Source organism: Perognathus longimembris, chromosome 14 (assembly GCF_023159225.1).
Source record: "Perognathus longimembris pacificus isolate PPM17 chromosome 14, ASM2315922v1, whole genome shotgun sequence".
Classification (NCBI taxonomy): Eukaryota; Metazoa; Chordata; class Mammalia; order Rodentia; family Heteromyidae; genus Perognathus; species Perognathus longimembris.
In genome coordinates, this window is record NC_063174.1 from 36,487,340 (window position 1) to 36,512,064 (window position 24,725).

At 41.8% G+C, this 24,725-nt stretch overlaps 1 protein-coding gene across 4 annotated transcripts in view; it reads left to right on the forward strand.

Annotated features, from left to right (window-relative positions):
- Rad51b (RAD51 paralog B) overlaps positions 1-24,725 on the forward strand; it is a 517,654-nt gene that overhangs the window by 483,367 nt on the left and 9,562 nt on the right. For all 4 annotated transcript variants that reach the window (XM_048362612.1, XM_048362611.1, XM_048362610.1 and 1 more), the window contains one exon: positions 23,369-23,447. In XM_048362612.1, coding sequence (XP_048218569.1) covers positions 23,369-23,447 — 79 coding nt within the window. The remainder of the gene's footprint in view (positions 1-23,368; positions 23,448-24,725) is intronic.

Genomic DNA, 24,725 nt, shown 5'->3' on the forward strand with positions numbered 1-24,725 from the left:
ATGAATGCCAGGCCTTGGGGCAAGGAGTGTTGGTTCTAGTGCCAACACACACACACACACACACACACACACACACACACACACACACACACACAAAGTGGCAGACAGTGTGCCTGGGGCTGCCTTGGGGCATTTGAGAACAAGGGGCAGCAGCTATTTGCCAAACAGAATGGCAGAATTTCAGTGTTTGCACAACTGGAATGGCTGACCTGATACAGTCAGGCTTTACGAGTAAGAGCTAGAAATTACTCTGCAGTTGAGATCTCATCAAACCATAAAGAGCAACAGCTGCATGAGACTGAGAGTGTGTGAAATATGACTTCAGAGAGAGGATGACTTGTATTGTCTATAAGGAGTTGTACAAGAGATTTCAATTCACTATGTTGATTTATGAGTCAACAAGAGGATGACTTTTGAGCTGGGCTCCAATTGAATTCATTCAGTGTAGAGAGAACAGTCCAGGAAGTAAAGGTAGCTCTGACACATTTACTCAGCAGGGTCCAATTTGGAAGTGATCAGGAGGGCAGAGTTGAGACTGGATCGGGCTATTAGCCTGTTTGGAGGAGATCTGTTGAAGGATGTGAAAAATATGTTTTAGGGAGCAGATGATGGTTTTCAAGATGTTTTAAAAAAAAAAAGACGTGTAGCTAGTTGACCATGGCTCCAGGCTGTAATCCTAGCTAATCAGGAGGCTGAGATTTAAGGATCATGGTCTGAAGCTAGCCTAGGCAGAGAAGAAAGTCCAAAAGACTCTTATCTCTACCTAAAAAAAAAAGGGGGGGGGGAGCCCTGGCTCAAATGGTAGAGCACTACCCTTGAGCAAAAAAAACAAAAACAAAAACAGGGACAGTGCCCAGTCTCTAAGTGTAAGTCCCAGAACTGGCACAAAAAACATACACATACCAAAAAAAAAAAAATCTGATAAGGATGTTTGCTTTTATGCAGGGTTCTTATTTATCTGACAGAGAGAGAAAGCACTTTAAAATTATTTAGATACATGATCTGTACATTCTACCAGGTCATCTCTTTAAATATTGGTCACATTTATCTGAGAAAGCTAGGAGTATGGGTATGTAATCCAGTAAAGCCCTGTACTGCTGTTAACCCCAAGCAAGAAGGTAGGAAGTAAAGTGTTTTTTAAAGCATGTATCATCTTCTGGATTCCCAAGGCCTTCTGGGTTACCTCAAAGCTGGGCCTTTCAGCTGCTTATGGGCAGAGACTTCATCGTATCTGTCTTTGTTTTCCCTCATGTCTAGCTTAGTACCTGGAACACAGGAGGTACTCAGTAAATATTTGTTGAATGAATATAACATAAAATAAGTCATTCAGTTCTAAGTAACCATTGCTTATACTTCTTGTAAATACAGTTTTATATCACTGCAAAGTATGTGTGCCCTTTTAAGGTCTTGTATTTTCATTCTGGCCTGAGAGTACTCAGTGGCACTCCGCTCTCTCTGAGGTTGTGCCTGCTCCACAAGAAAGGTCTGGCAAGAACAAATTGCCTATTCTGGCTTGATGGCTGACCGAATATGGGAGAGTGCTCCCTTTGTCTTTAACTAGACTTTCCCCATCTGCATAAGGAGAGGGGGGTGTTGGGTTGTTTTTTTTAGAATGATAAAGATGCATGCTAATTGTAAGCAATATAGAACAATAAAGATTAAGAAAGAAAATCCTGCATAGATATATAATCCTACACTACTTTTTCTACATATGTGAAAATGTATGTGTGTAAAATATATATTGAGCCTCTCCCTTACCGTAATACATGTGTAATCATACGTGTATATGTGTGTATACTAATGTTATATAATTTGCCTTAAAAATAACCTAGACATTGCTGACAACCTCTTCATATATACATATATATATACACATATACACATATATAGTTACTAACCCTTTGTCATAGAAATATAGTATTCCCTAGTATGAGAGTATTATATATATGAGGTCAAGAGGACGATGACTTTAGAATGAATAGAATTTTGGGTTTCTTAAACTCTTGTTAGGAAAACTTGAAGTGTGTTATTTTTAATTATTGAACACCATTATCAACAACAAGAAAATTTGATTCAGAGCAGCAGCAGCACTTGAGAATTAGCTGACTTAGCATGAACTTTGTAGCCAGGCTCTGCTTAGTCCCTAGCCTAGTCCAGCCCTTTCACCTTGGGACCCCAAAGAGCACAGTAAATAAACATTTACAATGACTCCATAAAAAGGAGTCATTATGTCCTGCTTTGGACCTAGCAGATCTTTTAAATAGTTACTGCTCTTAAATGTCTTTTAGTTGAGACCTCCTTCAGTGAGCCTGTCTTAGGGTAAAATTTTAAAAGGAGAGATGAAACTGAAGCTATATATTGTTCAGTGATAGAGTACTGCCTCAGCACAGGCAAGACTCTGGGTTTGCTAGGACCCCTAGATTCGATCCCAAGCACTACCCCTCTCCCCCCGACCCCCCGAAAAAAAAAAGTAATAACTAAAGTGGAGTAAACTGCTCCAGGTCACCAAATAAACCCAAGCTCAGAACAATGACGTGCCTTAACACCCACCCCCCCAGCCAGCCCTGAGCTCCCTGGTCCAGGACTTTGACTCAGCAGTCAGAGGTTCTGCAGCTGTGCCTGAGGAGGACCCAGCCCTCTGAGGAGAGCTTCTATTGCTGAAACCTGGCTTTTGTCGTTGTTTTCATTCTCCCTCCTCTTGCCCCTACCCCCTGCACCCCGTTGGGATCTCAGTTCTTCTGAGTGTTGACTGGATCCCTGGGGATGAATCTCTGCCTCCCTCCCCAACCTTAGAAGGGGGAAGAGGGAATCCCCAGCATTGGCTTCCTCCTGCAATTAGAATAACTAGGCCTAAACAGTGAAGAGCTCTTGGGGGTCTTTTCTTGGAGCTGAAAGCTTTGTCCCTAAGTAATTAGGCAGCGCTCCAGTTTACTCCTAAAACCTGATTAACTCCTTGGGAAGAAGAAGTTGAATGTTATTAGAAGATGGGTGCCCTAGGGAAACAAAGGGAGGCCTCCACTTTATTGGCCTCCTTATTAAGCCAACCCCAGGGCCACAGTGGACCTTTCCAGGAGTCAGGCGCCTACCTGGAAGAGGGATGACAGATGGAAGCTGCCATTAGAAAGGCCCCCAAATAGTTATAGGCCTTGGCTGGGAATGTGGCTTAGTGGCAAAGTGCCTGCCTAGCATGCATAAACCCCTGGGTTCGATTCCTCAGTACCACATAAACAGAAAAAGCCGGAAATGGCTCTGTGGCTCAAGTAAGTGGTAGAGTGCTAACCTTGAGCAGAAAGAAGCTCAGGGACAATGCCCAGGCCCTGAGTTCAAGGCCCAGGACTGGCCAAAAAAAAAACAAAAACAAAAACACCCAAAACAAACAAACCGAAAACAGTTTAGGCCTTTTAAGGACAAGATCTTCTGAATTTTGCCCATATTGTTCTGTAGGAAGGCCCTGATGTGAAGTTTCCCTTACACAGAATTGCTGAGAAGGGTCTGGTTTGCTTTGTTCCTTCTCATGTTCCATATTGCTTGCCTTGTTATCATGAACATATTTTATTTATATAACAAAACCATCTAGAACCATACTCATAGCACAAGGAGGAAAGAGAAGGCTGTTCTTGTAGCAAGATTGGTATGCAGTCCCATAGTGGAGTCTAGTTATTTAACTATAGCATAGACTTTTAGGGTTATAAATGGTGCCTAGGAATTCTGAGCCAGGCTATTCCTAGCATGCTGACTAAACAGGAAAACTCTAACAACTACCACCCTTCCTTTAGGGGCTTTGTGCCAGGCTATGCTGGACCCCACAAAGACCCTGTCCAGACTTTCCAGCCCAGGAATATTTTATCTGAAACAGTCTCTGACTTCTTTGATGATAGATATCCATCTGAATTCTCAGTGTCAAGGCTGTGTGTTCCAGGCAAGATGACTAATGAGAAGGCTGTGATCTGAGGATAGAGATTCAAAGCTAGCCCAGGCAGGAAAGTCTCTGAGACTTACCTTCAGTTAACCACCAAAAAGCCAAAAGTAGAGCTCTGGCTCAAGTGGTAGAGCAATAGCCTTGATCATAAAAGCTCAGGGACAGCACCAAGGTCCTGAGTGCAAGCCCCAGGACCAGCATACACACAAAAATGTGTTCTTAATGGTGGTGGTAGTGGTGGTGGTAGTGGTCTGTCCAGCTAGACTTTCTGACTATGCAGACTGAGCCCAAATATAGAATTCTAATGGGAAGTTCAGATCCTAACAAGTCATTAGGAGAAGGCAGATATTAACTAGGGAACCTTCTGGCACCCTCAAGTCTGATCTTGTAGTGGTTGCCTGGTAGCCCTGTTGATTTCAGGCTTCTGTAAATAAAAGTTTGAGGCATGACATAAGTAGTCAATCCCTCCTTTTTTTCTGATTGGTAGACTAGTTTGGTCTCTGCCAGTTTCCTTATAGGTAAAATGGGGATGATAACATTTACCTCATAGGGTTGATATGAGGATTAGAATAGTGCCTGGCACACAGTAGAGAGCTTAATTAATAAATGTTAGCTCTTATCACCATGATTATCCAAAGTCTGCCAAGAGCTGTGATGTTTGAAGTAGGCTGCCAAATGGTAATCTGATGGGTTCACTAAGAGATAGGACAGAGTGACTCCTTATATATCCAGCCTGGTTGCTATAAAGTTCTTCTAAACAAGGTCTTTCTAAAAACCTAATGCAGATCCCTGTTTTGTAACTTATTCAAATATGTGACTGTATTTCTGTGGGTTAAAGATACCATAGTTTCCCAACAATACTTTTATGAATGAATCACTCTGTTTATACATAGCATGTGTGAAATTTAGACAGAGTCACATTAAAATACAAAAGATAAAGCTGACAGGTTCCTAGTAATGCCTGACCATACTAGAGTTATTGTATAAAATTCCAGCTCACCTCCATCTTCCTGAGCTTGTTGCAAAGACTAGTTAAAACTAGATTGTTTGAGCACTAAAGAAAAGGCTGGGAAGGGTCCTTCTCCGTCCCTCTGTTAGGCATCTCATCTCCTCTGAAATCCTGCCTGTATTCCCTTTTCGTCCTCTGCCCTTGTTTTCACTAGAAGAAGACTTCAGGGAAATAGTAAGAATGCTGTGGTAATAGGAAGAATGAATTTGAGGATGCTTAGAAGAAAGAACATGTTGATTTCTCCCATTGGTTCCTCCACCCATCACAGCGGGGCCAGGGATGTGGTATGTTACACAAGCCAGTTCCACTTGACCAGCTGTTTTTGGATGTGTAAAGCCCAAATTTCGGCCTCTTTACATAGAAACACGTTGCCTTCTTTGAATCAGTTCCTATGAGACTGAAGAAAATCCTGTGTGGCCCCAGCATGATGTAATAGGGAGCTTCAGAATTCAAGACACACCCTCTGAGTTCCTGGCATCTTTTTACCATAATAATCATATAACCACAGCCTCCCTCTGGTGACCCTTGAAGGCCAGTGTGGCCTGGCCTTGCCAGTGTTTTCTAATGAGCCTGGACAAGGAAATCCAGCTTGCAGCTTCCTGCCTGTCTGTTACTGGTGCTGGACAGTCAAGCCTGCCTAACTGGATGTCCAGAGAGCTCAGTGTTGACAGCTGGACAGAGCTCCTGTAAATGTTGTTTTTCTGGTCAGTTTTATACTCCTGCTTTAAGGTAAAGGAGAACAATGAGGAGGTCTCTGTCACTTGAAATTATCTATTACAGTATTTGGTTGTTTTAATTGGAGCTAAAGTGAAGATTCCAAAAGAGATAACAAAATAAAAAAAACAGTTTATACCTATTTGGAATTGATTATTCTTATGTTAACACTTGGTTTAAACCAATATAAAGCTTACAATTTTATTTTATTTATTTATTATTATTATTATTATTATTTACCTTTTTGCTCCTAAAGGATTCACCTTTTTTTTTTTTTGCCAGTCCTGGGGCTTGAACTCAGGGCCTGGGTGCAGTCCCTGATCTTCTTTTGCTCAAGGCTAGCCTCTATCACTTCAGCCACAGTGCCAGTTCTGGCTTTTTCTATTTATGTGGTGCTGAGGAATTGAACCCAGGTTTCATGCGTGTTGGCAAGTACTTTACCATTAAGCTACATTCCCAGCCCAAAGGACTCACCTTCTACAGTGAAAAGGAACTAATATTTCTTAGGTTTCTATGATATGCCATGCTTGTCATTATTTTTTCTCATGTCATTCATCCTCATAACAAGCCTGAGAAGCTTATTGTCCTCACTTTAGAAATGAAGAAAGTAAACCTTGGAGAGATTGAAGTGCTCAAATTAAGGTGGTTCAACCTAACTAAATAGTTTTCAGTTAAAATATTAACATCAAATTGGGTGCTGGTGACTCACACCTGCAATCCTAACTACTCAGGAGGCTGAGACCTGAGGATCACAGTTCAAAGCCATCCTGGGCAAGAAAGGCCCTAAGACTCTTACCTCCAATTAACCACCAAAAAGCTGGAAGTGTAGGTGTGTCTCAAATGGTTGAATACTTGCCTTGAGCTAAAGTGCTCAGGAACAGTGCCTAGGCAGGCACATACACCAAAAATTAATACCAATCCTCACTAAGGAAATAAGCACTAGGAAAATAACTTAAAAATGTATAGTAAAGGAAGGAACAAAATTTTTAATAAAATTATATTCTAGAAACTATCTAACATTTAAAAAGCAATAGTAGAAAAATAAAGGAGTCATGCATGACTCAAGTGATAGTGTTTGCCTAGCAAGTTTGAGACCCTGAGTTCCAGCCCCTAGTACTATAAAAAAAAAAAAAGGAAGACAAGAATGGGGGGAGGTGAGGGACAAGGTAACAAACAGTACAAGAAATGTATCCAATGCCTAACGTATGAAACTGTAACCTCTCTGTACATCAGTTTGATAATAAAAATTTGAAAAAAAAAAAAAAGAATGGGGGGAGGGAAGGACACTATAAACCAAGTAGAACTAACAAGCATCTATAGAACACGCCACCCAACAATAACTATATGTGTCTACATACATATACATACATATATGTATACATACATGTATATATTCTTCTCAAATGTACATGGAATATTTCCAGTATAAACTATATCTTAGGCTTTAAAATGAGCTCAATAAATTGAAATCATACAAACTTCTCCAATTACAATGGAATGCAATTAGTAGCCAATAACAGATGGAAATTTGGGGGAATTCTAAAATGAGTACAAATCTTAGAACACACAGAAACATTCCCAAATAAGCAATAGATCAAAGAATAAATCACAAAGGAAATTTGAAAATATTTTGAGAAGATGAAAACAGAGGTACTGTAACTTATGTGATATACTTAAAGTAATTATAGAGGAATTTTATAGCTTAAATGCCTTACTTCAGACAATTTTATTACATGAAAATTTTTTCAGTGAAACACATTAATATTTAAAGATTAATGACCTATATTTTTACAGTACAAATTTGCATGCTACTGTATATACATTGCCACTACATTCTCTGATTCTAGTATAGTTGGAAAAAAATCACTAGTACTTTCAAATCACATGTAAAGTTAGCCAAAAAGGTGTATAAAAAAATCTCCACAAAATTCAAAGTTATATCATGCTTAGGTATTTAGGGGGAAATGAACTAATGTTTACAATTCACTTCAAACTACAACAATAATAAAGATAAGATGAGTTGACGGATGAATGTATATGTGATAGAAAAAAATATAATAAAATGTAGTTTCATGGACTTCATTATAAGATTCTTCTAACTCCTCTGTTTGACATTTTTCATAATATAATGTTAGATAGGAACAATAAAGTAAAGATATTGCTCTAACCTCAAACTATCACTATCTCACTGACTTGAAGAAATTAATATTTTATTTAATGGGAAAGCTCCTTTCTAGACAATAACTTTATGTATGTTCAGAACCTAATATGTAATAGGTAACATTTTGAAACCAGTCACCAGGTAAGTGTTACAATAATATTCTGCGCAGGAATAAGATCTTATAGCCTCAGATACAAACGTTCTAGGAAATTCTTCCCAGGGTCTAGAATTCCTTTTCATTGGGAATGTAGACCAGCTTATTTTCTGTCTCCCCTAATGACTGTAGTAAACAAAGTGAAGTTGATCAAAAATGAATAAAGTTCCTATCTACTCAAATACGTTTCTGCCCCGCCACTTCCTAGTACTATATGACTTCTGCAGATTATACTCCTTTATTTCAAGAAGCTTGGACGCCATTGAACTCCTTCTTGCTCTCCCCTCAAGCCTGGGAAGTGGTTGGTATTGAGCCCTTAGTGTTGTATGGAGGGTGATTTTCCAAGTGATGAAGCAGATTCTAATCAGTGTGAAGATCCAGATACGGTCTGGGAGCTGGACCCCTGCCACGCTTCCCTCCAGCTCTCTCAGCACAATGAGAAGGAATTCCTGTGGGGATCACTATGTGTGCTTCAAGTTCCCCTGATCTTATGGCCTCTTTCCAGTCTCAGATCTTCCTGTCTGGTATATTTCCTCCCCTTCTGTCCCTTAGCTTGGCAAGTTTACCTAAACCTGAAGAAGGGACAGACTGAAGGTTATCAAAAGCCTGTTGAATTATCTGATGCAAGACTAACTGGCTTGTTTGCCTCCTTGGCTCTCTTCCTTGGCTCCCAAGCAGCTGAGACAACAACCTTTTTCTAAATCTTGGACAAGGAGGAGAAACCCTGGCATGAAGGCTTTTTGTCGCAGACACTTGGCATAAGTAGAGGAAAGGTTTGTTTAATTTAACGATGGTTTTTATGAGCCCAGAACTCCATTTGAAGTGAGATAATGGGGCCCGGGTTAAAAGACATTTCAGAGTCAATGGTTTCTCCCAAGCTTCTCAGAAGACCCTTGCATGCAGATCAAAGTATCAGATATATTTATCACCAGTGAATTCACCAACCACATAATCTTGCTTATCATGGAGGAGGTTGAGACAGAACTAAAAAATCTAGCACAACAGGAAATTGTGGATGATACTAAGTCATATTTCTGAACTCTTTCCCTCAGTTGCTCCTCACCCTAGTCTTCTCAGCTGACCTTCTGATATTGTCATTGTATCACAGAGAGCCAGACAGACAGAAAACCAGCCCAACCACCCACCCCTGCAAGAAGAAATCCTTCTGCTTATATATTCTTTTTTCCCTGCCAGACCATTTCACTCTGCCCCTTCGCCTCCACGCCATATGTGCTTTGGGGTAGTGGGTGGGAAGGGAAAGGAAATGGAAGAGAGGAAGTATTCATCACCAGTGTTAAAGGAAGGCTTCTTGGCATAGGAATTGGGGAAGAGAAAGTGCAAGGTTGGGTGCCAGCTTGCTCTCAGTGCATGGCTGCCTATTCATGTCCACTTTCTTTAGCCACAAAGGCTAAACTCACTATTTCCTGAGGTTGGGCCCTATTGTAAGAATTCCAACAGCAACCTCCAGGATAGCTCATCCCTAATGGTCTTAACATCCCTGCCACCCGCTCCACTGGACATCCTGGTCACCCACGGAGAAGAGCTGGGTTGAGATGCCCCCCATGATGGCACACTTTTACTTTCAGAGGAGGACAGAGTACTGTCCCTAGAAGGCATCACCATCCTGGAAAAAGCCTGAGCTCCCTGTGCCCAGCGCTTTCTGTTCTGTGGCTCCTTTTCCATTTTCTGAGCCTCTTAGAAATGGGATCAGACCAGGAAAAACATGTGATGCTATAGAAATCTGGGTCCAAAGGCTTGACTTTGGCTCCTGCCCAAGCTGAGAATCTTGGCAGGAATAGACAGCGCAGTCTGCTCTTTCCTACAGCATCTACTACATCCCCTGGCTTTACAAAAAGGGTGTCAGATAAGAGCTTAGAGTGAGTGTAAGTCAGTAGAGCAGCTGTGGGTCACCAATCTGTGCACTTATTCATCCACATTGACATTGCATAGATGAGCTTCAATTATATATGTAGTACCACAGGGAGGTTGGAGGACTAGCCGCCACAGCAGCAGTGTGATGATGTCTGCCTTTACATTGGTGATAATAAATCACCAGGTAACATGAACTGTAAGGCACCAGTGGCTCATGCCTGTTATCCTAGAAGGCTGAGATCTGAGGATTGAGGTTTAAAGCCAGCCTGGGCAGGAAAGTCCATTTAATTCTCTTCTCTAGTTAACCACTAAAAAGCCAGAAATGGAACTGTGGTGCAAGTGGTAGAGAGCTAGCCTTGAGCAAAAAAAGCTCAGGGACAACACCCAAGCCCCGAGTTCAATCCCCAGGACTAGCACACACACAAAAATCTCAAAACACAAAGACATACAAAACCATTTGGTATAAACAAACTGTACAACTCATTGGGGAGAGAGGAAAAGGGGGAGGTGGGGGAAAATGAGGGAGGAGGTAAGAAGTTGAACAAGCAGGGTACTCACTGCCTTAGGTATGAAACTGAAACCTCTCATACATCACTTTGACAACAAATAAGTAAATATTAAAAAAAAAACCACAAACAAGTAGTGAAAGAATTATCAGTATGATTATTAATGAAGTTAAGATGAAGCACGCTGAGACTGGAGAGAGATGACCCTAGGCTGTAGAAAACAGGGTGGCATTTGCCTGGAGTAGGAAAAATAGATAGGATTTGACATTGGGAAATGAAAGACTGTCAGTATGGAAGCCATGAACAGCTTACACAAACACATGGTGCCCTGTGCAGTCCTTTCTTTGCCTTAAATCATTCAGTATCCTTTCCACTGTAAAGTCCTGTATTTGCTGTTATGTTTTCTATCTCATTTGATCTATGACTCTCAAGGGTCGGGATCTCTGAGGACCCCTTCTCCTCACTTCTTCGGAGGAGATGCTCAAATGTTGGGGTCTCTAGGACCTCTTCCTCCCCTATCTCCCGGGGGGAATGCCTGAACCTCGATTCTATGGAAGAAACTCCGCCCTACCCCTCATACCAGCAGAAGGAGTAAGGCGTGTCCTTACTGGACTGTTCTAGGCTGAAGTGGGATGCCGAAATCCCTTCCTCGGCCCCCCATAATGTGTCAGGAACCACAGGACAAAGATAACGGGGAGACAGTTGGATGGTTAAATGAGTCTCAAAGGATTTAATTGGGAGGGGGGTTTATATAGCGGTGATGGCGGGAAAGGGAAAGACTTGGGCCATTGGCTAAGCCGGGCTGCCCATCAGGTGATGTCATGAAACTTCCTTTGTGGGCTGGACAACCCTATCATGGTGGCACGCACGTGTTCGGCCCCCCAGGGGCAGGGGGCTTCTTTTCCGGTTGAGTGCTCCCTCCCACACTGACCCAGGGCTGGGAGAAGGGCAGCATCTCACTCTTGGTGCCCTTTCCCCACCAAGGCCAAAACTGAGTCCCCAGCACTCAAGAATTAGATTGCTTATGTGCTAAACGGTGAACTTCCATCACATTTTGTAAGTGCAGACTATTGAACCAGGTAGCTTGAATTGGAATCCAGCTTCAGCATTCCTGAGCTACCCACCTGGAAGGGTGGTTGGAAAGATGAATGACTGCTGCTGGTAGTGGTTCTCTTCCAATCCTTAGTGGCCCCTCTCCCGCCACACCCAGTTCTGATGCACTTTCCACCATCATAGAGCCACCCATTCCTCTCTCTAGAGAGTCTCATATTAAAGTGAATATGCCTGAGGAAGGTCACACTGGAAGGTTTAAGCCAGTTGTCACTTCTGGATTAGAGAGAATTCTTTACTGAGAACAAAATAGATACCTGAGAGTCTTAAAGGAAGAGAGAGTATCTAGGATGGAGACCCATGAAAATCCCCAGAGGCCAACTGCTGTTTCCATGTTTTATTTAGAGACCCTAGGCTTCTGCATCTTCACTTGTAAATTGGGAGAAACCTCCACACCTACAGCCTAAAATAAAGAACCAGGAGGAAAATGCCCAGCGACCATCTCAGACATTCACAACTACAAAGCCCTGACTGGGCTTTCTCTATAGAAGGGAAAGAGGAAAGATCAAAGAACATGCCTATAGTCTCAATCCCACTGAGAATTTAGAACATGCATCTGAGAAATAAACTGAAGTAGGAACAGATGGCAGTCTTTATAAGTGCAAATTCACACAGGGTAAATTGAATCTGCCTGACTCAGAGTGGGTACTCAATAAATGTTAGTTGATAGATGGTCTGAATGCCCAAGAGTGAAAGGCACATAGAACATCAATGTGGAAAACAGCCAAAGGCTTAAATGTTTACCTGTGCCTCCTGTCAGTGACAGCAGGGAACTCTCTGTCTTGTCTCCTGCTATGTCGCCTGTATCTGCAATAATGCCTAGCACAAAGGAAAAAGCCCAGTAAATATTTGCACACTGGATAAGTACATGGATCATTGGACCATGTCAATAATGGAGAATGGAATTTGCAACCCAGGAGAATGTACTAGGTATGCCTTAAATGTTCTTCAAACAAATTTTAAAAGATTGTTGACCACTTTCCTTGAAATAATAAAGAAAGGAAAATGAATATTCATTAGAGTGCAGTTAAAGTTGAACTGGTCTGATATAAAGAAAACGTTCAATATAAAAAAAAAACCTGGCTATTTGTAGGAAGGGAGCTCAATAGCTCACAGTACGGCACATTGGCCACGTGGCACTCCAGGCTTCCTCATCCAAGTGTCTACACTTGTTCTTTGCTCAGTTACATATTTCTGTGAATCCCAGAGAGTTCCAGAGCCAACTCCACACATTGCATGCAGGATTGAGTTGGGAATCATAATTTTTGGCTAGAAATCTGGAGTGTGTGTGTGTGTGTGTGTGTGTGTGTGTGTGTGTGTGTTTAGTCCTTGCTCTTTCGCAGAGCATTATGTACTAAAGAAGATAGAATAAGAGCCCAAATTACACAAGTTAAACCACCTCAAGTTTATGGGATGGATGGTCATGTAAAACAGCGTAATAATTATCCGCCGGGGGTTGTTTGCTTTAGGAAAAGCTAGTTTCTTAGCAGAAAAAAGCACAAAGGCATGGAGTATTATTCACATCTAGAAAAGGAAAGTAACTGAATATTCATAAAGACAAATAACAGATATTACTTACATCCCTTTAAGTCTCTTAAGCTGAAACATACCTTCCCATCACTAGCACGTGTGAAATACATGAAAACTCATACTGAAAGCCATATGCACCTGCACCCCAATTCTCCCATCACATTTGCACCACAGCACCCGTGGTGATGGATTGCAGTAGACATTTAACTATGTGTTGGTTCTCCTTTGGTTTGTCTTCCCTTTCAAGTTTTGAGCCCCCATTCAGATACACTGCATTAGGTATGGTTTGCTGAATCAAGAAGACAACAAGACTATCACCTTGCTGCATCATTCATCCACCTCAGTTTTCAAAAGAGATGCGTTTGACACAAAAGGGTTAAGTATCCGCCTTCTGCTTCTATTCATTGGCTCTAAGAATGATGAGCACATTTATCAGATAACTTTAGAGCAGATATAAAAATTATTTTTTTTTTTTTTTATTTTATTATTTTTTTTATTATCAATTGAACATAAATTTTTTTTTTTTTAACAAGGTGCTGTGCAAAGAGGGTGCAGTTACATAGTAGGGCATTGTGTACATTTCTTGTGATATCTTACAACCTGTTTTCCCATCCCTTGTCTAGGTCAGGTAGACCCATATGCAGTATACAATGTATCAAGCACATATACAGTGTTCACAGACTTGGTCTCTACTGTCTCTCCATCTCCCTTTGTTAACAGTCATATATCAGGGAGATCATGCCCCTTTGTTTTCTGTGTTCTAGGCTTGTCTCACTCAACATTATTTGTTCGAGTTCTGACCATTTCCCTGCAAATAACAATATTTCACCATTCCTAATCGCTATGTAGTATTCCATTGTGTATAAGTACCATATTTTTTGGATCCATTCATCTGTGGAGGGGCATCTGGGTTGTTTCCAAATTTTGGCTATTGTGAATTGTGCTGCGATAAACATGGAAGTACAAATGTCCTTTTGATATCTTGGGTTTTGCTGTTTAGGATAGATGCCTAGGAGTGGTATGGCTGGGTCATAGGGTAGGTCTATATTGAGCTTTTTGAGAAACCTCCATACTGTTCTCCAAAGTGGCTGTACTAATTTGCACTCCCACCAACAATGGAGAAGGGTTCCTCTTTCCCCACAGCCCCTCCAGCATTTGTTGTTTCCTGAGTTCAGAGTATAGGCCATTCTAACTGGGGTGAGGTGGTATCTCAGGGTTGTTTTTATTTGCATTTCCTTTACTAGCAGGGATGTTGAGCATTTCCTCATGTGTTTCTTTGCCATTTTTATATCTTCTCTTGTGAAGTCTCTCTTTAGCTCTTTTGCCCATTTCCTAATAGGTTTATTGGGCTTGGAGGGGCTTAGTTTTTTGAGTTCTCTGTAGATGACAGATATCAGGCCTTTGTCTGTTGCTGTGCTGGTAAATATCCTTTCCCATATCGTTGGCTGTCTTTCTATTTTGGTGGCTATGACCTTAGCTGTGCAGAAACTTTTTAATTTGTAGTAGTCCCATTTGTTGAGTCTTTCCCCTATTTGTTGTGCGCCTGGGACTCTATTCAGGAAGTTCCTTCCTGTGCCTATAAGTTCTAGTGTCTTTCCTACTCTGTCCTTCAGTAGTTTCAAGGATTCAGGTCTGATGTTGAGGTCCTTGATCCATTTTGAGTTGATCTTGGTGCATGGTGATAGGCTTGGGTCTACTTTGAGTTTTCTGCATATGGCTGCCCAGTTCTCCCAGCACCAGTAGTTGAAGAGGCTATGTTTATTCCATTGTATGTCTTTAGCTCCTTTGTCGAATATCAGTTGGCTGTAAGAGTGCGGTTTTATTTCTGGGTCTTCAATTCTAATCCACTGGTCTTCCGATCTGTTTTTATACCAATACCATGCTGTTTTTGTTATGATGGCCTTGTAGTAGAGCTTGAAGTCTGGTATGGTGATACCTCCTGCACTATGTTTTTTGCCTAGAATTGCTTTGGCTATTCTAGGTTTTTTGCTGTTCCATATGAACTTATGGATTGGTTTCTCTATTTCAGTGAAGAATGTGGCTGGGATTTTGATAGGTATTGCATTGAATTTGTATAACAATTTGGGCAGTATGGCCATTTTCACTATATTGATTCTGCCTACCCATGAGCATGGGAGGTCTTTCCATCTCCTTGTGTCTTCTTTGATTTCCCTTATTAGATTTTTGTAGTTTTCATTGAATAGGTCCGTCACGTCCTTGGTTAAGTTGATCCCTAGGTACTTTATTCTTTTTTTGGCTACTGTAAATGGAATCGTTTCCATAATTTCCTTTTCTGTTTGTCTATTGCTGGTGTACAGAAAAGCTGCTGACTTTTGTGGATTGATTTTGTATCCTGCTACTTTGCCAAATTGGTTTATTAGATGTAGGAGTTTGGGTACTGAGTTTTTTGGGTCCTTGAGATATAAGATCATGTCGTCTGCGAATAGGGATAACTTGATTTCTTCCTTGCCGATGTGGATCCCTTTGATGTCCTCCTCTTGCCTTATTGCTATGGCTAGGGATTCCAGTACTATGTTGAACAGAAGTGGGGAGAGTGGGCATCCTTGTCTTGTTCCTGTGTTTAGGGGGAATGATTTAAGTTTCTCTCCATTTAATATGATATTAGCAGTTGGTCTGTTGTATATGGCTTTTATTGTTTTGAGGAATGTTCCATCTATTCCTGTTCTCTCCAAAGCTTTTAATAGGTATGGATGTTGTATTTTGTCAAAGGCTTTTTGGGCATCGACTGAGATAACAATGTGATTCTTGATTTTAGTTCTGTTTATGTGGTGAATTACATTGATTGATTTACGGATGTTGAACCATCCTTGTGACTGAGGGATGAAGCCTACTTGGTCATGATGTATGATATTCTTGATCACTTTCTGGATCCTGTTAGCTAATATTTTATTGAGGAGCTTTGCATCTGTGTTCATTAGTGATATTGGTCTGTAGTTCTCTTTTTTTGTTGGATCTTTGCCTGGTTTGGGGATGAGTATGATATTAGCTTCGTAGAATGAGTTCGGGATTTTTCCCTCCGTTTCTATTTCGCGGAAGAGTTTGAGGAGTATTGGAATTAGCTCCTCACTAAAGGTTTTGTAGAATTCATTGGTGAATCCATCTGGGCCTGGGCTTTTCTTAGTAGGGAGGTTCTTGATTACCTCCTGTATCTCACCGTAAGTTATTGGTTTATTTAGTTGATTTATTTCTTCTTGGTTCAGTTTGGGCAGTTTGTACTTCTCTAAGAATTGATCCATTTCTGTAAAATTATTGTTTTTTGTTGAGTAGAGGTTTTGGAAATAGCTCCTTATGATTGTTTGAATATCGTGTGTATTTGTTGTAATTTTTCCTGTGGAGTCCCTGATTTTACGTATATGAGTCTCTTCTCTTCTTTTTTTTGTGAGTCTTGCAAGGGGTCTGTCAATTTTGTTTATTTTCTCAAAGAACCAGCTTTTAGTCTTATTTATTTGTTGAATGGTCTTTCTATTTTCAATCAGATTTATCTCTTCTTTAATCTTTGTAATCTCTCCCCTCCTAGTCGTTTTAGATTCTGTCATTTCTTGTTTCTCCAGTTGTTTTAGTTTCATCGTGAGGGTATTCACCTGGTCTGCTTCCATTCTTTTAATGTGGGTACTGAGTGCAATGATCTTGCCCCTCAGTACTGCCTTAGCTGTGTCCCATAGGTTTCTTTGTGATGTGTTTTCTTTGTCATTGTGGCTTATGAATTCGTTGATTTCATCTTTAATTTGATCTGTGGCCCAAGTGTTGGATAGCAGCGTGGGGTTTAGCCTCCAAGAGTGTGTATAGGCTCTGTGGTATCCTTTGTTGTTGAGGGTTACCTTTAATCCACTGTGATCAGATATAATACATGGGATGATGTCAATTCTTTTGTATTTGCTGAGGTTCTTTGTGTGGGCTATGACGTGGTCTATTTTGGAATATGATCCATGGGCTGCTGAAAAGAAGGTGTATTGGGTCTCTGTAGGGTGGAAGGTTCTATATAGGTCTGTTAGATCCATTTGGGCAATGGTGTTATTTAGGTCCTCAGCTCCCTTACTAATCCTCTGGGTGTTGGATCTGTCTCTTGGAGAGAGAGGAGTATTAAAGTCACCCACTATGATTGTGTTTGCATCTATCTTGCTCTGTAATTCTGTGAGAATTTGCTTGACATATGTCGGGCCTCTTTTGTTCGGTGAGTATACATTTATCACCGTGATGTCTTGATTCTGGATTTTTCCTTGTATCAATATGTAGTGTCCTTCTTTGTCTTTTTGAGTGGACTTTAAAGAGAAATCCAGCTTGTCTGAGATCAGGATGGCTACACCTGCCGTTTTGGTGGGTGCATTTGCTTGGTAGATCTTTCTCCATCCTTTCATTCGAAGCCTGTTTTTGTCCCTTGCTGTAAGGTGGGTCTCTTGTAGACAACAGATGTCAACTTTTTGCTTGCGGATCCATTCTGCCAGTCTGCTCCTCTTGATCGGGGAGTTTAAGCCATTTATATTTAAAGAGATCAAGGATAAGGGTGTTTTTTCTCCTTCCATTTTCTTGTTGGGCTGTTTTTTCCTGTTGTTTTTTTTTTTTCTTCTTGTCTTTAGTGAGCTTGTGTTTCTGCTGGACTTTGGCTATTGAAGTTTCTTTCTGAATCTGTCTGTGTGTCTTTTACGATCTCTGTTGGGTGGGCTTCCCCTCTTAATATTCGCTGTAGGGCTGGTTTTTTATTCACATACTCCTTTAGCTCCTCTTTGGTGTGGAAAGATCTGGTTCTCCCTTCGAATGTGAACTCCAGTTTCGCTGGATATTTGATCCGAGGTTGTAAATTGTTATTCTGAAGTACTTGGATGGTGTTCTTCCACTCACTTCGAGCTTGGTAAGTTTGTGTGGATAAGTCGGATGTTATTCGAATCCTCTTCCCATTGAAAAAAGTTTCCTTCTTCGCTTTGGCTGAATTCAGAATTTGCTCTTTAATCTTGAGGTCTGTAGTCTTGAATATTATGTGCCTTGGGGTGGTTTTCCTGGGGTCTGGCCTGCCAGGTGTCCTATAGGCTTCGGTTACCTGGATGGGGTCCCCTGTGAGATTGGGGAAGTTTTCTGCAATAACTTTATTGAGAACATGATTAAGCCCTCTGCTCTGATATTCGGCTCCTTCTTCTATTCCAATTATACGCAGATTATATCTCTTGTCTTTGTCCATTAGTTCCTGGAGTAATCTTCCCTGAAGCTTCACCTTTTCTTGGAGTGTGGTCATTTTCTGGTTGTTGTCAGCTGCTTCATCGTCCAGGCGAGAGATTCTGGATTCCATATGGTCCACTCTTTGTGTTATGGTTTCAATTGCGGAGTTTATGGATGTCAGAGAGCTATTCATGGTTGTCATATCAGCTCTGATCGTGGAAATTTCTTCCTTTAAAGAGTTGTATTTTAAATCTATTTTTTCATGCATTTCAATTCTCAGGGTGTGGAGATTTTCTTTAAAGGCGGCTTGCATTGTATCCATTTTTGCTTCCATTTCTTTAAACGAGGCTTGCATTGTATCCAGTTTTGCTTCCATTTCTTTCTTGGCTTCCTGGGTGTCCTTCCAGATTTCCGCTCTAAACTCCTGGAATTGTTTTCTGATTTCATTTCTGACGGTTTCGATCATTCCTGTTAACATGTCCTCATTTGCTTTTTTATTCTCCATCTCCTCTCCAGTCGTGCTGCTTTTTGGAGCTGGCGAGTTGGCTTGTCCTTTGATGAACTGAGTTATGTTTCTTTGTGATTTGCGCATCTGGAAGTCTGTGTAGTTCTTCCCTCCCTTCTGTGTAGGCGTGTCTGCGTCAGCAGGTGCTGTCGCTGTGGCCCCGCCCACCAGTGCAGGGCACGCCTATCAGAGCGGGCGCTTTCGCCGGGGCCCCGCCCTCCTGTGCACTGTGAGTCCCCTACAACAGGCACTTAAGTGGGGTCTGCCTCCCAGAGCGAGCCCTGGGTTGTTGGGTTGTGCTTGCGCCCTCCCGCGAGTCCGTTGGGGGGGGGAAGCAGTATGTGTGGGGCCCAGTGGGATCGACTGTCCGGGTGTGGCTTGGCACCCTCAGACCTCGCCTCCGCTTCGAGGAGGGGGAACGAGATCAGGCTCAGGTGACCCTGCTGGGCTGGTATTGCCCACCAGCGCCTGTGATTTTAGTTGTAAGAGTCCGCAAGGTCTAGGCGCCTCGGGTGGGGCTTGCCCTGCCGGCCGTCCCTGGCCCCTGTTGGGAAGGGGACGGGGCCGGTTCTGCCAGTTCAGGAACCTTTGGGGGCTTGGGGCTGTTCCGCCCTTCCCCTGCTAGACTGGCTTCCCAGTGCCTGCTGGGAGCTTCCCGCCTGATTTGGGGAATCTTTGTTCCCACGGGAGTGGGGAGGGGGAGGGAGGGAGATATATCGTCTTTGTCGGGCTTGGGTCTCCCGTTGGGGGAAGGGATTATGGGGGACTCACTTTTGCTGCTTTGTGTGCGTGTCCCGCACCGCCGTTGGCCCTTCAGGGGTTGGCGAAGTGTCGTGGTGGCTCCCCCGTTCCCTCTTTCTGCCGCGCTGGGTTCCCTTGTCCGAATCCGGTGTGGACCCGAACTTCTCGTCGCTGCTGGGTGTGTCTTGGTCCGCACCCTGCTTTGTGTCCGTGGGGTCTCCCGCTATATGGATTCTGCGCTCCTGGCAACCTGTCTGCCGATCGCCGGGTTTCCCTTTCCCAGCCTGACCCTGTTTGGGCCAGGGCCGGCTGGTGGGGGGAGGGTGCCCCGATTAATCTCCGGCTCCGTGTAGGTTTTCGGTTCTTCTTTTTTGCTCCTTTTTGTTTTCCTGCGTTTCTCCACTGCTTCTGGATGCTGGTTTTGCTGGGTTCTTGGTGGAGTGTTGGGTGTTGGAGTTCCCAGCTCGCTATTCAGTTGGTGCGAGTCGGGGTGCCTCCCTATTGTCTCGGCGCCATCTTTCTCCTCCAGATATAAAAATTATTGAGATTCAACTAGAGGCTTCCTTCTGGTAAATGCAAAAAAATTAAATACATATATATATATATATATATAGAGAGAGAGAGAGAGAGAGAGAGAGAGAGAGAGAGAGAGAGTGTTACAGGGCATTTTGGGAAGCATGTGTGATGACCTGATTGGAACTGTTCCTGTTATTTCTTACACACTTACTATGTATTTTATTCTCTTCATTCAATTTCTTCCTTAGGAGGCTGAGACTCAAGAATTATAGTATTGGTGAGAGTTCAAACTATGCTCTAGTGACAAAGGCATGTGAAATACAGTGAGTGAGGCAGGTGGCTTGGGTGAGAAGCTTTAATACTATCTGAGATCACCCAGATTTCTCCTCCTGTGTTGTTGCAGCAGTAGCAACAGCAGCAGCAGCAGCAGCAGCAGCAGCAGCAGGTTTTTGTCTGTGTCCCTGTGGATGGAACTTATTCTAGCCCTTGGGAAGGGGAAAAGGGAAAAGGAAGGGCATAGAGTTTTCTTATGAAAACAAACTGGGGAGCTAGGCACCAGTGACTAGTGCCTGTAATCCTAGCTACTCAAGAGGCTGATATCTGAGCATAGCAGATCGAAGCTAGTGTGGGCAGTAAAGTCCATGAGACTTATCTCCAATTAACCACCAGTAAACTGGAAGTGAAGCTGTGTCTAAAAGGGTAGAGTGCTAGCCTTTAGTGGAAAAAGCTCAGGGACAGTGCCCATGCCCTAAGTTTAAGCCCCATCACTGACAAAAAAGAAAAAGAAAAAAGAAAGCCTGGTGGGGAGGGAGCCTTCTTATCTTTTGTATTCACATTGTTACTTCTAGCTGCAAAAGAGTCAGAGAAATGTAAAAACTGGGCAGTTATTTACTAAAAGCAAGAAGGGGAATGGGTGGGGGGTTGGGGAGTGGGCTCTTCCATGCATATCTAGCTGATTAGTGGAAGAGCTAGATTGAAATTTTATGCCTAAAACCCATGATGTGTTCACGCCATTTTCCACTACTTTTTAAAACTGTCAGTCAGTAAATGTTTGTTGAATTAAAATACATTAAAATATGATGTGTTAGCTCTTTGGTTGTTTGAAATTACTTCTTCCTTCCTCCTTGCTTTCCTGATTACCTACATGGTTCTGTATCATGCAGCAGCTTTTTTTATATAATGTTATTTTTATTTGTACAAGAGGAAATTCATCTCCTTCAGTAGGAATATTATGATAGAATTCCCAGCAATTATGTTTACTTGTTTGCTTGTTTTGGTGCTGGGCCTGGCTGCTGTCTTAGCCACAGTTCCACTTTTGGTTCTATAGTGGTTAATTAAGAGTTTCCCAGACTTTCCTACTTGGACTGGCTTTGAACTTTGATCCTCAGATCTCAGCCTTCTGAGAAATTAGCTATGGGCACAAGCCACTGTTATCCAGCTTCTTTAAAAAAATTTTTTAAATAACACTTTATTCCAAAAGAAATACTTATTATTTTATAAGTTTACAATAAATAAACCACTCATTGATAGTTACTTGATATATAGGCATTTCTAGATCTTTTATGTGTGTATATATATACATATTTGCTAAATGAAACTACAGTAAATAAATTGTTTTTTAACCGTATAGTATAAATTCAATGACTACCTCTTCATTCTCTCCCTAACATAGCACCATGCAGAGTACATGTTAGGCACTCAGAAAGTAATAAATAAATTGAGGAATTTGGGGTAACTGTCTATATATGTTCTTTGCCATTCCTCTCTTTGGCTTGTTTATGTACAGAGTTAAGAATTCCATACAATATAAGGATTCTAGCCTTTTGTTAAAATATTACAAATGAGGCCTATTGGTAGAGTGCTTGCCTCACAAACAGGAAGCCCTGGGTTTGATTCCTCAGCACCACATATATAGAAAAAGCCAGAAGTGGCACTGTGGCTCAAGTGGTAGAGTGCTAGCCTTGAGCAAAAAGAAGCCAGGGACAGTGCTCAGGCCCTGAGATCAAGCTACAGGACTGGCAAAAAAAAAAATAATAATAATAATAATAAAAATACAAATGAGCTGGAGCACCAGAATCTTAGCTACTCTGGAGGTTGAGATCTGAGAATCAGTTCCAAGCCAACCTAGGCAGGAACGCCCATGAGACACCTTTCTCCAGTTATCTACAGAAAAGCTGAAAGTGGGGCCATGGCTCAAGTGTTAGAATGCTAGCCTTGCCTTGGGCAAAAGGAGCTCGGAAACAGTGCCTAGGCCCAGAGTTCAAGCCTTAGACCAGTCAAAACAAAAAAGCTTTCTCCCCGTTTATACCTAATTGTAACTGTTTATTACTAGAAGAATAGAAGAATATAATGCCCTCACCATATAAATTAAAGTAATGAATGAAAAAGTCATCAGCTTTAATACAGGCAGTGCTTATCCAGAAGCAAAGTGCTAAATAGTCTTCATACAGGAATGATTTAGAAATAGACTATGTCTGTGAGCAACAGATTTTTTTTTAAGTCAGATGGATGGCCTTGTTACTTATTTTTGTTCCTTGGTATCTAGATGAATAATCTACCAGTTCTTTAAGGTTCTGAGGAAACATATAAGATATTCATTCTGACTTTTTAAATAGTTTAATGATGATCTCTTTCCAGCAGCTATTTGTTTTGAGCCTTTTGTTTTGATTGGTACGTGGGTCAACTCTTGCCATGATATTACTTCATCACACCATCATCAAAACTTCAGAGGTATACAACAATATTTAGTTCACATGTGGGTCTCCAGAGGAAACTGTTTAGGCCAGCCTGGCTGCCAGCTCTGTTTTAGGTATCTCTTGCTCTTTTTCTGAGGCAGCTGCCTACCTTGGACATATTTTCCTCTGGCAATGGCAAAAGTGTAAAAGTACTTGAGTTTCTTGAGGTCTAAGCTGGGAACTGGCACAACCTGTTTGCCACCAGTCATGTGACCAACTCCATGGTCAAGAGCCATGGAAAACACACTTGTACAGTAAGTTAGAGAGTTATGTGAGGAAGAGACTTAGTGAGGAATAGCGCTGATGAAGCAACTTACTATTGTTTTGTCTTAGCAAGTTACAGTATTTTGAATATTTATAATGATACTAATTTTAAGGTAGCTTTGATGTTCTTCTTCTTGGTTTTTTTTAAACAGCTAAATTTATGGATAAAATTAAGGAACCAGGTTAAGTTATGCTTGAGCAGAAAGAAAGGTAACTATTGAACTATGTGACCTAAAATAGTGAATGCTATTTCTAGAAGAATTGGTTCAAGAGTATGGCATTCAGTGGCAGAATGTTTGGCATAAGCATCGTTCCAAAGGTGACCATTTTGTCCTAACTTATTTTAAAATGATAAGGTGGATTGCTTATGGTCATATTTACCATTTTGTGTCAAAGTAGAAAGACACATAGAAACTCATTCCTGATCTTTTGTCTAAACCTAGAAAACATGCTTTCTTTGCAGATTGTCATCGCCAAGTCCCCTCTGGCTCCATTCACATCATTTGTCTACAGCATCAGGCAGGAAGGCCTGGTTCTTGAAGGTGAGATTCTTAGATTCTAGCACTTATTTAAGCTGCGTGTGCTCAGTGCTGCCCATTGCTATCTATTGCTGTGGTCCTTTTGGAATCTATTTCAGGACAGACTCAAAGGCCAAGGTGAATAAGATCAAAAGATTGGCAGTTGTGGCAAGAATATGATAGAAGTTTGAGGTAGGGATGAGAGAGAAGTATAGAATTTCATAGCTGAGTGAAAGGGCGATGGCTACAGCCCAGTGCAGAGTCCTTGTCTAGCATGTGCAGGGCACAAGGGTTGATCTCCACCACTGCAAAATTAAACAAAACCAGGATGGAGCAACCAAAATGATAAGAATCAAATCAGTAGAGCTAGGGATTGTCAACACCTGTCTTCTTCACAGATTCTGGGGTGTAAACTGGGCAATAAATGCATAAAACCAACCCTAGACTTTTCTTCTCTTGCTTCACAAGCTACACTATACTCTGGGCTTGCTGCCTGCAGCACACTATGCCAGGGCCATAGGAGCCCATTTTCATGTCTTTCTTGAAGTTACTCCATTTCCTTTCCTTGTGTCCAAGTCCCAGCAGGCCCTGCTGCAGCACTTACCAACATGGGCCTTGGGACTTGAACCTGGACTTGGCAGGAGCTGAGTTCTTGCTCAAAGTGGAATATCTCAAGGCCACAACCGGAAAGTCACTGAGCTGCAGTGGTAGCTCATTCCCATATTCTGGGTACTCTGATGGTTAGGGAGGGCTCCTGACTGCCAAATTCTTCCAGAAGAAAATTAAACATACAGGGATAAATTCAAGCACAGTTTACACCATTTGAATGTCTAAAGCTGCTCCATCGATTTAAAAAAAAAAGTGTTCAGGATACACATCTGTCACCTCCTAAGGTTTGAAACTTAGAGAAGCATTAACATTGCTTTACAAAGTGAGGTTTTCCCACAGGTTTGTGAAACAGGGCAGTCATGCACATTGCATTGAGGATACACAGCAGGGATTCTGTGTAGGCTGGGAGTTTGTGCTTCTGAGAGAAGAACAGGCTATATCCCTCCCTGTCTTTCTCCTAAAATATCTGCTCCTTAATGGTCTCACTAAGCAGTGGGTTTGTTTGGTACAGCGACCCCCAGGTCCATAGAACATTGGAGTAAGAACTGCTGCCCTTTGGCTCTTAGCCTTTGACTTATGCTATCCAAGTTCCTTGGTAAATATTTTTTTTCACAATTGCAAATATTGTTTTCTGACAAAGAGGCAGAGATTTTAAGACCAGATTAAGCAAAGCAAACAGCAGGCCCCTTTGTT